Source organism: Astyanax mexicanus, chromosome 18 (genome assembly GCF_023375975.1).
Source record: "Astyanax mexicanus isolate ESR-SI-001 chromosome 18, AstMex3_surface, whole genome shotgun sequence".
Classification (NCBI taxonomy): Eukaryota; Metazoa; Chordata; class Actinopteri; order Characiformes; family Acestrorhamphidae; genus Astyanax; species Astyanax mexicanus.
The window spans coordinates 44,687,779-44,703,549 of NC_064425.1; the positions used below are offsets into that span (position 1 = coordinate 44,687,779).

Below are 15,771 nucleotides of genomic sequence, written 5' to 3' on the forward strand. Positions count from 1 at the left end.
AATGCTTAGATGCAGTGTATTTATACGTCTATTTACCACCCTGTTATTTTATATCAGAATGAATCACTTTTTTATGGGAGTCTTGCTGGAAAATGACGATAATTCCTGCTTTTGTTGGCAGATTTATGGCGCAGATGGTGATGCTCACATCCTATAATAATCCACATATTAAAGCACAGCTACAGTACCAGTCAAAAGTTTAGAAACACCTTAATTCAGTCCTCCACCAGTCAAGAAAAACAAATGGAAGTAGATTGCAGTTTCTGCAGAAACTGAGTGTGATTTCAGTGCTGATTCAAGGCTGGTTGCAATGGTGTTGCTATGGTGTCTGTAGTGGTTGCTAAGGTATTGCTAAGTGGTTGCTAGTGTGTTGCTGTAGTATCTGTATTTATTGCTATGTAGTTTCTAAGTGTTTGCTAAAGTGGTTTCCAAGGTGTTGTTATGTGTCTGGTGGTTGTTATGGTGTTGCTAAGTGGTTACTAAGTGGTTGCTGTGTGGTTGGTAAGGTGTTGATGTAGTATCTTGAGTTGGTTGCTATGTTGTTTCTAAGTGGTTGCTAGGTGGTTGCTATGGTGTCTGTGGTGGTTGCTATGATGTTGCTAAGTGGTTGCTAAGGTGTTGCTAAGATGTTCCTGTAGTATCTGTGTTGGTTCCTATGTTATTTCTAAATGGTTCCTAGGTGGTTGAAAAGTCGTTGCTAAGCAGTTGCTAGGTGGTCACTAAGATGTTGCTGTAAAATCTGTGTTGGTTGCTATGTACGACATTATACCACTATGTACCACATTATACCACAGTTAGTTCCAACCCTGCAATGTGACTGGCTGAGAGGTGTTCTATGAGTACCGTTATCAGCCGGTAATGCACTGTAACTAACCAAAGCTTTTCATGTATTACTCCACCACATACAGGTAACCTAGCAACGATGCAGCGCTTACAAACCAATTACAAACCAAACAGCGCTACAGCTACAAACAAACAGAGCAGCAATGGAACTATTTTAACTTGCAGAGTTTTTATAACCAACCAGATCCTATTTTCTCCTCCTCTTTAACTCTTTAAAATCTTTCAATAAACAGCGATAATGTAACTGTGGTATAATCACAATAATACACTCGAGGTTTGTGCTATAACCTGTACTATTGGCACTGCTGTGCTCTGGAAATTAGAAATAATAAGAAATAAAATAGTAAAAATAAATAAATAAATAAATAAATAAAGTAAAATAAATACTAATTTCAAATAAACATTTAATATATATGAATAAAATATATGTGCAAAATAATATATTTAAAAAAAACATAAAAACTAATTGACATAAAAAGTAAAGAATTTATGACATAAAATAAAGAAAAAAGTTAATAGTAAAAGTAAAGTAAAATGATTAGAATCAAAATATGAAACATTAGAATTAAATAAATAAAAATAAATTAAATAAATAAAAATTTTAAAAAAGATAAACTGTGATTGACTTTTGTTATCAGCAGAGGGAAGCTGTAAGATATGAAGTGCTGTAAGATTTTGTGGGAAAACAAAACTGCACTGACTTTAGACTTGATAATAAAACACAGTGGATCAACACCAGCAGATGACAGACATGTCTCTTTATCCAAACCATCACTGATTGTTGGAAACTTCACACTAGACCTCGAGCAGTTTGGACTGTGTGTCTCTCCACTCTTCCTCCAGACTCTGCTCCATTGATTTACAAATGAAATGTAAAATTTACTGATGATCAGTGATGGTTTAGACAATGCAAATCCACATGCTGCACTCTTTACCCATTACAAAAAATCTGCAAGTATTCATTTTTAGCATGGCGTGCTCCATGTGTCTCGGATCAGATTTATATACTGTTCATTTGCATCCCTGGACACTTTGTCACTTTACTGTACATCCTGTACTTTTGCACTCCTGGACACTACACTACGCACCTTACTTAAATACAATACTTGCACAGGTTTATGTTTAATATTGTCATATCTGCTGATACCTTCTATACTTAAATTATTATTTTACTGCACTACCTCATATCTATGACTGATTACTTTCACACTTTGTATAGTTTTTTTGTATTTATATATTTATGTATATATTTTTAAGTCTCAGTTTATAATTTTATAGTTTAGAGTCTTATATTCCTCACTGTGCTCTTTTATTTTATTTTATAATACTTATTGTTTGTTTCGACTGTGTTGTGTAACTGCTACTGGCTGCTAAATTTCCTTCGGGATCAATAAAGTATCTATCTATCTATCTATCTACATGCTGGAGATGGTTTTGCTGTGAAATATCGCACCATCGGAAGCAAAACAGAGAATTTTATTTTTTTTCCTCTTTATCTCGGGCTCCCGCAGTTATCCGCAGGTCAATGCAGCTGGAGCAATTATGTTCCTGTTCTCAGGGCAGCAGCAGGGAGTCCGGCGTGTGACATTTCAGTAGACGAGACGCCGTCCTGCACCCATTTCATCCACTGCTTTATTTTATTTTATACTGTTTTATTTCCTTTTTTTCCTCTCTTTGTTGGCAGTCCTCTTTTTTTCTGGACCAATTTAACACTAATTGCTGCCCCAAACACCTTACCATCACCCCCACCACCACCACCATCAGCACCTCCATCAGCATCAGCATCAGCACCAACATCAGCACCATCACCAGCGTCCCCTGTGAGAGCAGAGAGGCGGCAAGGGCGATCAGTCAGGAGTGTGATTGAAAATGATTCTGCACATGCCAGATCGAATTCCAACAAACAAGAGAGGGCTGTGTGTCCCTGAGTGTGTGTGTGTGTGTGTGGCCGAGTGTGTGTGTGTGATGGCGGGAAGCATCCACCGGGCACAAAGCCATTCTGACAGCCTCCTCCGCCTGAGGTGGAGGGGGGAGGACGTGTGGAGGACCACCTTTTAGCCTCGCTGCACCTTCCTCACCTCACACAGCATCACTGAAGCAGGTGCAGAAAACTCTCTTTATTATAGCGAAGCTTTAATCTGAACTAAAAATTCTATTCTAAACTGAATTAAGAACCTTAAACCATATGTAAACATTATTTTATTAATAGCTAACATGTGTCCTGCTTTAAAAAAGATTATAAACCTTTCCTAACATTTAAAAAACGCTTTTATTGTGGTCATTGCCGCCTCTGCAGCACCCTCTATGGTTCAACTGTGCTATAGGTGAGGATGATGTTTCTTTGTACCAAATTATATATGCAATATGCTAGTCAGCCACTCAATCTGTGTCTTACCTCTATTAGAGGCACACTACTCAGCCCAATCAGCTTTCCTTTCTGCCTCGCCCCTAAACCCATACATCACTCAATGCCCCTCCCACACTCCCAAACTACTCCTCCCATTTTTCAGCATTTTTCAAGTTTAAGCTGAGGTTGGATACAGCTAAAAAAAGAACCTGTATAAGTATATTTAGGGGTACTAAAACCACTAAAAGTGCATTTTCTATTTAATATACTTTATGAAAATACACATTAAATATACTTTCTCTGTATTTCCATACAATGCATTTTTAAACAATATGCAACTAAACATTAAGTTGATAGAAAAATATATATAGTGGCATTAAATATCCAATCCAGATCTTTTTTTTCTTATCTTTTAATGCCAAATCCAAAAGATTTCAGTCTACAGCATAAACAGAAAAGGCAAAAGATTGGTCTTACTGTTCCAATACTTTTAAAGTGGATTATACCTCTCTCCTGGGTGATGACTCCAATATATTAGACAGTGGAAGGATAGGAATTGCTGAATTGAGGAGATAATTTAGTTAAATTCTAAAATATTCTGCTCTTTCTTTTCCGAGACTAAATAAAACTTTAACAATCATTTCCTTCAGAGAGCGTCCCCGACTTTCCTCAGTACAGGCTGATAACAGCAGTGAGGAGAGATAAAGAGAGAAACAGTAAAGCAGGGATAAAGGTAGGCAGCCAATCACAAACCCCAACGTGCCATTTAAACCCCGTCGGAGCCCGGCGAGCTGCGCCTGAACGCCACGCCAACAATCAAACCCTGACATATGTTTCAATCTGTAATTCACACAGCCTGAGAATAGTGACAACACCCTGCAACCAGGGCTGATGTGTGCATTAGCTTGTGTGTGTGTGTGTGTGTGTGTGTGTGTGTGCAGTGGGGTGTGACAGACAGCCAGTCAGCTACAGTGTTTTAAAAGGTTTCCGTCACAAAGCCGTACAGCAGGTGAATTCCCCGCAAGATTTTGACTTGAATGTAGTTGAAGAAACACCGATAAAGTTCAAAAAGCCTGTAGCTGCCAATCAAAGCTCAGGCTTAGCTTTGCAACGATGCTTCAATAAATCATGCAAATCGTTCTTCTAAAGTAGTGCAAGAAAATATTATCCATAAACCAGTGCATCTCAAAAAGTGATCAGTAAAAAATTACTTTATTTCAAAAAAGTAATTCAGTTGAAAATGTGAAACTCATATATTTTATAGATGTATTAAACACAGAGTGATCTATTTTAAGCGTTTATCATTTATTTTTTATTGTTGATGATTATGAAGCTTACAGACAGTGAAAACTCGAAAATCTGTGTCTCAGAAAATTAGAATCAATTGGTACTCTTAGCAGTTTGGGCAGTGTGCCAAGTCCTGCTGGAAAATGAAATCCTCATCCACATAAAAGTTGTCAGTAGCAGAGGGAAGCATGAAGTGCTGTAAGACTTTGCAGAAAAAAACAAAACTGCACTCATTCTGGATGATTAGCTCTGGATCACAGACGTCTTTCCAGCTCATCCCATTAGTGGGTAATGGATATATTGGAAAGTGGATATATTGGAAAGTGGATATATTGGATGGTGGATATATTGGATAGTGGATGGTATTAGATGGAACATAATTACTCTGGAGAATGCAGCTCCACAGCGCAGTGCTGAAGGGATTTATACCTCTATAGCTAAAGCTTGGCATTGGTCATGGTGACCTTACTCTTATTTACGATTCCAGAGTGTCCCATTCTATTTCCCTGCTTTTCCAGGAAGATCCTAGAAGCCTGAGAAGATGAAATCACTCTTTAGAAGAGGCTCATGTCTTTATAGTGTGTGAAGAACCTTTTAAAGGTTTAATAAAATGCATATAAAGGTCATTCACCAAAAATAAAATAATAGAGCACTTACAAATGATGAGTTCCTTTGAAAACCTCTGGAATATAATCAAGAGAAAGATGGATGATCACAATCACAGGAGTAAAGCAGCATAAAGTTATCCAAAAGCAGTGTGTAAGACTGGTGGAGGAGAACATGATGCCAAGATGCATGAAAAAAACTGTGACTAAAAACCAACCAGGGTTATTCTACCAAATATTGATTATTTCTGAACTCTTAAATCTTTATGAATATGAACTTGTTTTCTTTGCATTATTTGAGGTCTGAAAGCTCTGCATCTTTTTTGTTATTTTAGTCATTTCTCATTTTCTGTAAATAAATGCTCTAAATGAGAATATTTTTATTTGGAATTTGGGAGAAATGTTGTCTGTAGTTTATAGAATAAAACAACAATGTTCATTTTACTCAAACATAAACCTATAAATAGCAAAATCAGAGAAACTGATTCAGAAACTGAAGTGACCTCTTCATTTTTTCCAGAGCTGTATTTTACAACATGGTTCTTTGTGAAAACAAAAGTAGAGCATCGCTATTATTTAAGTAATTCTTTGTAGCGCCTTTATTTTTGTATTTTTGTGTTTTTATTAACACAAAACATTAGTTTTTTTAAGCTTGTTTATGTTTTATTTGAATAAACATACAAATCTGAAAGTCTTACAGCACTTCATGCTTCCCTCTGCTGATGACCACGTTTATGGAGGTGTGGATTTCATTTTCCAGCAGGACTTGGCACACTGCCAACACTGCTAAAATTAGTCTTATATATTATTTCCATTTTTATTAGCTGTAAACCATAATCATCAACAGTAAAATAAATAAAGGCTTAAAATAGATCATTCTGTGTTTAATACATCTAAATAATATATGAGATTGAACTTTGCACTATGTGAACTTGCACTGGTATAATCCTAATTGGACCTTTAAAGCTGAGTTACAGGTCAAATCGATATTGGATTTGTATGGATATCAGCAGATACTCAACTTTGTAGTATCAGTTTTGTTGTTAAACATAGATAAGATGCATTGTGCTACTACTAGCAGTATATTCTCAGTGTGGAACTGCACTCATACGCTGAAGGTCTACACTGGAGTGACTGGGACTGTAGTAAATGAGCTCCTCTGCGGTTCTGCTCCTGTATCTGGTGTCTGAAAGGCCTGAAGAAAGCTGAAGCATTGCTCACTGAACTACTTTGTGAGATGTGTGTTTTCTCTGCATGTAGTAGATGCATGGTAATTATATGTGTGTGTGTGTGTGTGTGTTGCTGCAGGCCTGAGGGAGGTGGTATTTGTCATCCAGAGCCAGAGGAACTCCTTCCACGCTCGGCGGGCGGAGAGACTGCGGGCGGAGCTGCTCCTGCAGACGGCAGCGCTGCGAGAGGTACACTCACTATTAATCACTATTCATCTCACCACCATCCATCCATCTGCGTCCCGTCACTTTCACTACACCCATACACTGTCCTGTAGACTGGAGAACTGAGCCAGAGAGGTTTTATTATGTTTAATTTTCAGTTTATTTTATTATGTTACTCAGCTCTATATCCCCCCTATCACTAGTGATGCTCCAACATGTAGCACACGCCTCCTCCGATAGTCAGACTCCGCCTCTTTTTGAGCTGCTGCTGATGCTGTAGCATTGCCGAGTAGCATCACAGCAGCGCTAACTCTCGGAGGAAAGAAGCGCATCAACTCGGTTCTGATACATCAGCTCACAGACACAGCCTTGTGCTGATCCACATCACCCTAGGAGGAGTGATGAGGGGAAGAACGAGCGCCATCTACTGTACTGTACCCACCCAGAGAGAGAGCAAGACCAACTGTGCTCTCTCAGGGCTCTGGCAGCTGATTGCAAGCTGCATGACCGGGAGTCAACTCCGCTGGACCACTCGGAGCCTGAGATGTTTTATTTTAAAGTAACTGAGAGGAAACTGAGTGATGTTCTAGTGTAGTGTAGATCTTATATATATATATATATATATATATATATATATATATATATATATTATTTTTTTTTTTTAGTTTTTACTAATATTGGGTGGGATAGTAAATATAGAAGCCCAGATATGGAACAGTCTTTTATCATTCTTTTTAAAACTTTTTTTTATCTCAGTGCTGTATGAGCTTCAGCTAATCTCTTATAATCTTTACAGTTCTTGGCTTTGACTTCAGGTTTTAAAGAAGAAGAAAAAAAAACTCTTTAATTGGTGCAGAAGCTGATATTATAGTCCTGCAAATTTATAGCGATCTGCCGTCAGACCACCAATAAACTTCTGCTCTTTAGTGGCGTGTTTTATATCCTAATGAATCTCTGACGTGAGGAAAAGAGCTCAGTTTGGGGGGTTTAATGGCACCGTGCCCGTTTGATGCTTAAGCTACGTCTATAACTGTAATGCAGGCTGAATACCAATATATCAAAACTGCAAGGAACCATGGGAAGCCGGTGACCACCAGCCGACCCGAGCTCAATAAGGCCTGGCATAATGTTAGATTTTCAACTTGGATCAGGTCCAGGTTTGGGGCTTAAGGTTTGTTTTTTTTGTTGGATCAATTTAAAGCAACATTATCTTAAAATCATGTTGGATTATGTTGATGGAGAAATGTTGATTAGTGTTGCAATGATTAGTCGATTTAATCAACAATGTTCAGTATCGACTAATCATTAATCTCTAGCAACAATGATCTTTAAAAATTGGATATTTTCCTTCTTTACTTGGGTTCTGCAACAAGACAATGATCCTAAGCCTTTCTTCTTATTATAACGTAGGCGGAGAGCATTATAAAGCTTTGTGGAGAGCAACAGTTCTATTTCCCACATCCTCAGAGAGTTCTTTGCTATAAGGTGGCATGTTGAGTATCTAGTGGCCAGTATGAGAGAATTGAACCCAAAACACAAACAAATTTAACATCCCTGTTTCAGATTAACACCTTGTAACCAGGGAGAGACAACGACATAATTAGGAACATAAGTGTTTGGTAGAGATTTTTGCTGAGTTTTTCCACCAACAATAAATGGAGAGGTTCTGGTCCCTTGATTTCTAAATTGAGTAATGCGGATTTCATTTTCCAGCAGAATTTGGCACACTGCCCACTGATTTTTGGGTTTTCATTGGCTGTAAGCGATAATCATCATCGACAATAAAAGAAATAAACACTTAAAATGGATCACTCTGTGTGTAATACATCTATATAATATATGAGTTTCACATTTTGAACTAAATAACTGAAATAAAGTAACTTTTCAATGATATTATATATATATATATATATATATATATATATATATATATATAAAATAAAAATAAAAATATATAAAATTATAAAATTATTAAATTATTATTTCTGATTTTTTAAGACATGCATAGTGGTGTAGTGGAGCATCTGTCTGGATCTGCAGATTATTTACCAAAATTCTGATGCAATAATGTTGAATTTTCAGTTGTTTGCAGAAGGTAGACTTTCTTTAAAAATTCTTTCTTTTCCTGCTTTTGGCTGATAATTCTCAGGATTTTCTAATGCAAGTTTTTTGTAATGTCCCTGAGAGTCTGAAGACAGTTAGCTCTTGTCAGAAAGACACTAATGAGACGTTCTTTAATCATTTCTTTCCTTTGTATCTGGGGGAAATGCCCTTGATCTCTATAGTGGTCTCAAAATCAGCTCAGAAGTCTTCGCTGATAAAGGCTAATGCTAATCCATTCTAGCATTCCTTTTTTTATTTTATATATATATATATATATATATATATGGCACTGAGGAGGTTATGAATACAGTATATTTTATACATTAAATTCTATAGAAAGCTGTTTAACATACCAAGCCTTTATAAGAGCAGCTTCAGTTCCTGCATGTTTTAATGTTGACTATTGACACGGTTATTAATTTTAATTATAAGAGCTCGGTGCAGAACTGCTCAGCACAGAAACACAAGGTCGTGTTATGATCTCTTTTACGTGATGCTGCCAAAGGTTTATTACGATTTATATTCTGTGAAATCGTCAAAAAAGAGCCACTGGTTCAGGTACATGTGATGTCTGGTGGCCTTCAAACAGCGAAAATTAGCTTTTTTCAAAGAAGTTAAAAGGAGTTCTGCATACAGAAGTAACAAATGTTAAACACCAAAAACACGGCTGTTTCTACTTTAAAAGAAGACCTAAGCTAAACCTGTTAAACAGGCTATTTTCAAAATTGTAAAACTGTTACATCACAGTCTTGACTTGTTAAATTTTGGCAAATAAACACCCACTAAAGAAAGCCTTAGACACAACTGGAGAAATTGTACAATTAAATATGTTAATCTATGATTTTTAAATAATTAATTTTCATTTTATTGCATGAAATAAGTACTTGATACAATAGAAAAACAGAACTGGTTCTTGACTGGTTCTCCTCCATATAGATCTTCTGCAGATCTTTCAGGAAAATATGGTGGTGTTGTTGATACTGGAGAGCAGCTCATCACCTCCAGCTTTAACCCATAACTAGTTATAGGATTACAGGTTTAAATAAAAGCCAAGCCTTTACCATAACTTTACCTGTGACAGTGTTTATAGAGCCTATCCTGTACAACAGAGGAAACTCTTGCTCTTCCTCGCCTGGGGCAATTCTGATGAGTGCCAGTTTCATCATTACATTTTTAATAGTGACTGCACTCTACCTCCCTACCTCTTCACTACTTTACTTTAACTGATGCTCTGAAACACTTTATTAAGATGCAAGAAATTCAAGTAATTAACTCTTGATGAGTTCAGCACAGCTGTTAACTGAAAGCCTGAACTCGAGGAGACTCTACCTCATAAAACTGACTGAGAAAATCCAACAGAGATGTTCAAAACTTCAGAGCTACTTCCAATAATCAGTGCATTGGAAGCCTGTGTTTAACAACTTTGTTTTTTTTTTATCAACCTTTTTATTTTATGCGTTAAACGGTAAAATGATGATTAAAACTGTTCTAAATCTCATAACATTAATAAAATGTAGCTCTTACTTTGGCTCCAGTGCTGCCATGCCCTGACACCTGTGCAGTGGGCGTGGCTAAGCTGTTTTTATTGGTTTGTAAACTTTTCATTGGCTGGTTCATGTTATGTTCTGATGGACAACAGGTCTTATAATGTCTGTTGTAATGGACGTAAGTTCTGAAAATGTTAAAATAATGAAAAAACAGAATTTAAGGTGTGTCCAAACTTAACTTGACTAAAAAAAAAGTATTATTACATGGTTTGTGGTGATGCTTTTTGGAGATGAGCAGTAACTCATCAGAACTCAGAGCTCGGTGACGGAGACGAGTTTAGATTCTTGTCCTTCAGGCGTCTTGAGGGATGGTGGGTCAAGCCGAGCCACACTTGAAGCTCAAAAGCTCTGGATACGGATCAGTCCGGACTTACGAAGATTGGAGACGAGTCGTGCTGCTGCATCCTGGATCAGCTGAAGGGACCAGATGGTGCTCACTGAAAGTCCAGCCGGGCGGGAGCTGCAGGCGTCTACGCTTCTGATGACTAGAGACTGAAAAAGCACCTTGACACACTGAGGGCCCTGTTTTAGCAATCTGTGGCGCACCGGTCAATTGCACATGATGCAGCTGGATTTAGGGCGTGTCGGTGTGTGTTTGGTATCATGAGGCCCTGAAACACGTAAAAGGCATGTACTAATTCTCTGAATTAATTATGGGTGTGTAATTTTGAGCGTAATGTGAAATAAACCAATCGGTGTGCCAATCATCATTCCCTTTAAGAGGCAGGGGAGCTCTGACTTTGGCACGTTTGTATCCCCCACGTTCGTCAGTAGAGTTCAGTGATGGTCAGTGATGGGCAGTGGTGCTCAGTAGCGAGTTGAACAATTAGAACAATTAGAAAAAAGAACCCATTACCTTCTTTGCATTATTATTTATTTTAATAAAATACTGCTGAAAAAATATTAAAGATTAAAGACTAAATTTATAGAACCAACTATAAAAAACAATCCAGCCTGCTCTAAATATTTATGCACCTCTTTTGCAAAAAGATGCAAAAAGACACATTTTAAAAAATATTTCTTTTGATGTTCCAAAGATTTAAGAGTTTTAAGACCTGATTTGCCAACATGTTTCAAATGGAAAACATTGCGTTATAGCGCCACCATCAGGCCAACTGAAGTTTAACTTTTTTGGACTGAGTAGAGTAAATTAATGTAATTTTTGAATTGGATAACTTGTGGTTACAGCTCTACAGCCTTTTTTTGGGAAGGAAAAGAAAGAAAGATAATAATAGGAACATTTATAACAATACCAATAAAGTTTTAAAACAAGTTTAAACCTAAAGCTTGTTAAACCTAAATAAATAAGGTATCCACAGCCTTTTATGACTTACATTTAATAGTGTTTAGGATACAGCTGCATTTTCTCTTTAGATGAACGTTGAGTGTGTGATATAAATATATATCTCCAACCCCTCCACCTGAATCTCCAGCTCTCCTGTAGATGGCCTCGCTCTGTTTTCTTGCTCTAAAAACCTGAAAAGTGGTGCAGTAATACACTCTGAGCTCAGTTCCAGTTCACAGAGCCGTGTCTCTCCTCTCGCTCTGATCTCATCCCAACCGGATTAAGATTTAACTTCTTCCCTCAGCTTCAGATTTTTCTGCCCACCTCTCTCTCTCTTTTTGCAGTGCAACCCAATCCCTTTCTCATTTTTACCCCTACGCCTTGTTTTCAAGTGTTACAGTGGTGTTTAAAAGTTTGTTGAGTCTTTTAAAATGTGACCTAAAACAGGGTTCCCGCTGGTCCTTAAAAAATCATAAAATGTAGGTCTTAAATTGTCTTAAATTTACCGGAAATTTGCTGTAGCTATTCTTTGTTTAATGCTGGTGAAAAAACACAGTGTCCCACCAAAAACATCTAATCTGGGGAGAAGACTAAGGTTAGCAGAGAGCTAGCTAACATTAGCGTTGAACTAGCTAACATACTAACGTTAGCGGCAATGTAGCTATGTTACCGGGCAGAGAACTAAGGTTAGCAGAGAGCTAGCTAACATTAGCGTTGAGCTAGCTAACATACTAACGTTAGCGGCAATGTAGCTATGTTACCGGGCAGAGAACTAAGGTTAGCGGAGAGCTAGCTAACATTAGCGTTGAGCTAGCTAACATACTAACGTTAGCGGCAATGTAGCTACGTTACCGGGCAGAGAATTAAGGTTAGCGGAGAGCTAGCAACATTAGTGACGAGCTAGCTAACATACTAACGTTAGCGGCAAGTTAGCTATGTTACCGAGGAAAGAATTAAGGTTAGCAGATTAAAAAAAATAAAAGATAAAAAATGGTAAATGTTAAGTTTTGATTTCCAGTTCAGTTCATTATTGTCTAGAGACGACTTATTAAGGCGTGAAACTAGATAATTAAGTCTTGGGGACGACTTACTTAAGAGCAGTAAGAAGGTAATTATACTGTGGGGACAACATATTAAGGCATGGTGATTTATTAAGGTGTGAGAACTAGATCAATTTTGGGGAGGTAGATAATTTTATTTTTTATTTTTTTTTTCATAAAAAATACTTTTTTAATGTATATATACCACTTAAGGGAATAATTAAATATACATGAGTATATTTACAGTAAATATTAAAAATGTAATGTTACACAGTATTTGTAATTGTACATAAAGCTTGTAACTAAGTGCCTAATATAAATGTTAATTTAAATTAATATATTTATTTTTCATTTGCAATATTTATTAAATTTTTATTTGTATTATTGTTGGTGAAATTGAATTACAGAAGGTTATGGCTGATTTCCTGTGCTCTGTTTGAGGAGATAAGTGGTTTCTGATCTTGTGATTTTTAGTGGTGCACTCTCTGCTGCTGCTCTGTGAATTATTTAATGTAACTAGACAATGTCATGTTTTTTTTAAATCCGTCCTCTCGTCTGAGCTCCTACATATTAAATAATTCATCATTTATTCAGAAGCCAAACACTTCAGTACAGCAGAACATCTCCTCAGGAGTTCAGCCTGAACCTGGAGCTCCAGTTCAGAGGAGGATTTAATACAGAACTGCAGGAGTCCTGTTTAATATCAGAGAGGAGGAGTGATGGGATCCCCAGTTTAGAGACTGGTGTTTATTGATCAGAGGACACTGGAGAAAATGGTCTCGACAGGTTTATACATTTAATCCTTTTATTAAGATTCTAATATTCTTATGTCAGAAACAAGGGAAATATAGGTTTATGTTTGAGTAAAATGAACATTGTTGTTTTATTCTATAAACTACAGACAACATTTCTCCCAAATTACAAATAAAAATATTCTAATTTTAGAGCATTTATTTACAGAAAATGAGAAATGACTGAAATAATGAAAAAGATGCAGAACTTTCAGACCTCAAATAATGCAAAGAAAACAACAAGTTCATATTCATAAAGTTTTAAGAGTTCAGAAATAATCAATATTTGGTGGAATAACCCTGGTGGTTTTTAATCACAGTTTTTTTTCATGCATCATGGCATCATGTTCTCCTCCACCAGTCTTACACACTGCTTTTGGATAACTTTATGCTGCTTTACTCCTGGTGCAAAAATTCAAGCAGTTCAGTTTGGTGGTTTGATGGTTTGTGATCATCCATCTTCCTCTTGATTATATTCCAGAGGTTTTTAATTTGGTAAAATCTATTTAATTGATGTTTATTCACTGTTACTCTTGGTGCAATAATACTGGTCACACCCTACCATAATCATATCTCTATGCACTAGATGTATATATTTTTTTCCTTTACTATATATGTATTTTTTTAAGTATCTTTATATATTTTCTGTAATTGTTTTTGTATACATAGTTTTATTATTATTTGATTATATATTTTCCTGACCTGTTTCTCTGTCCTTTCCTCTGTACTGCTGTAACATTTGTAAATTAATAAAGGATTATCTTATCTAATTACTATGCAATGTATAAAATGGCAGAATGACTCTTATTTTTGTTATTAAGGGAGGAAAAGTGTATTTTCCCTGTAGACTGAAGTTTAGCTGGGTATGAGTGAAGCTGTAGGATCTGAATTCTCCACATGGTGTCAGCACTGCTCTGAGAAATGAAGCAGCGCTCTGTAGTCCTGCTGCTGAATTAAACCAGTCCCTGCAGCCCACAGCTCCCAGTGCAGCACCAGTACAGATTAGGGGTTAGTGGTGTTCAGGTCTCTGATCCGTTCCTCTGCTGTAATGGTCATTTATATTAATAATATGAGATTAATTATTGGCAGAGAAAAGGGCTTTAATTAGAGATGCAGCGTAATGCAAATATTTAGCCAAAACCCAAACTAAACAAAATTAAACATTTGGCTGAAGGCCAACAGGGTTTCTGTCTCCTTTTTCACTATTAAATCATTTTCTCACCATTGCATGAATTAAACAGCCCACATGCATTTTTGTGAGGATAAAAAGTGTTCAGGATGAATTATTTGACAGAACACAGAATTTGCTGAAATTAATAAAAAAGATGAAAAAAAAACAAATGTGTTTAAACCTAGAGATGCATCGACTTGATTTCCAAGCAGAACTCAGTACTTAGTATTCTAATCTTGTCTTGTCTTGTATTTTCTAGCCTAGCCTAGTGTTGCCTTGCCTAGCCTTGTCTTGTCTTGTCTTTTCTTTTCTAGCCTTGACTAGCCTAACCTACCATTGTCTTGCCTTATCTAGCTTAGCCTTGTTTTGCGTTGTCTAGTCTTGTTTTGTCCTTTCTAGCCTAGCCTTGTCTTGTCTTTGTCTTTTGTAACCTGTCCCAGCCTTGCCTCGTCTTTTTTAACCTGGCCTAGCCTTGTCTTGTATTTGTCTTTTGTAACCTGCCCTTGTCTTGTCTTGTCTTTTCTAGCCTTGCCTTGTCTTGTCATTTCTAGCCTAGCCCAGCCTAGCCTAGCCTAGTTTTGTCTTGCCTTATCTAGCCTAGCCTTGTTTTGCCCTGTCTAGTCTGGTCTTTTCTAGCCTAGCCCTGTCTTGTCTTTACTAGTCTAGCCTAGCCTAGCCAGCCTTGTCTTGTCTTTTCTAGCCTAGCCTTGTCTTGTCTTGTCTTGTATTTTCTTGTTTTTCTAGCCTAGCCTAGCCTAGCATTGTCTTGTCTTTTCTAGCCTAGCCTTGTCTTGTCTTGTCTTTACAAGCCTAGCCTAGCCTAGCCTAGCCTTGTCTTGTCTTTTCTAGCCTATCCTTGTCTTGTCTTGTCTTGTATTTTCTTGTTTTTCTACCCTAGCCTAGCTTTGTCTTGTCTTGTCTTTTCTAGCCTAGCCCTGTCTTGTCTTTACTAGCCTAGCCTAGCCTAGCCTTGTCTTGTCTTGTCTTTTCTAGCCTAGCCTTGTCTTGTCAAACAACGAAAGTCCCCCTCCATTCTTTAGTCAGGTGCTTGGTGTAGGTACAGTATATTTCAGTCCTCTGCTGGGATTTATATATTTATATTTATATTTTTTCATGCTTTTTCATTTACACTCACTCACTCTGTCACTGCTCTCCTGCTGGAGTTCCTCCGGCTGTTTCTCTACTTGTTGTTGGATTTATTTCCGCAGTCGTCTGCGACCTTGTTTCCTCTGTGGGCTGATACTCGGTTAAGCCTGACTTACAGTAGCTCATGCAGCACAATGATAAATTCCAGCATTGTTTTTCATTAAAGGCTTGTGTTTTACACTGGTAACAAGTGCTGGAGAAGCAGAACGGCA

At 37.2% G+C, this 15,771-nt stretch overlaps 1 protein-coding gene across 1 annotated transcript in view; it reads left to right on the forward strand.

Moving 5' to 3' along the window:
* b3glcta (beta 3-glucosyltransferase a) overlaps positions 1-15,771 on the forward strand; it is a 128,543-nt gene that overhangs the window by 80,493 nt on the left and 32,279 nt on the right. The window contains exon 4 of the mRNA XM_022668772.2: positions 6,391-6,500. Coding sequence (XP_022524493.1) covers positions 6,391-6,500 — 110 coding nt within the window. The remainder of the gene's footprint in view (positions 1-6,390; positions 6,501-15,771) is intronic.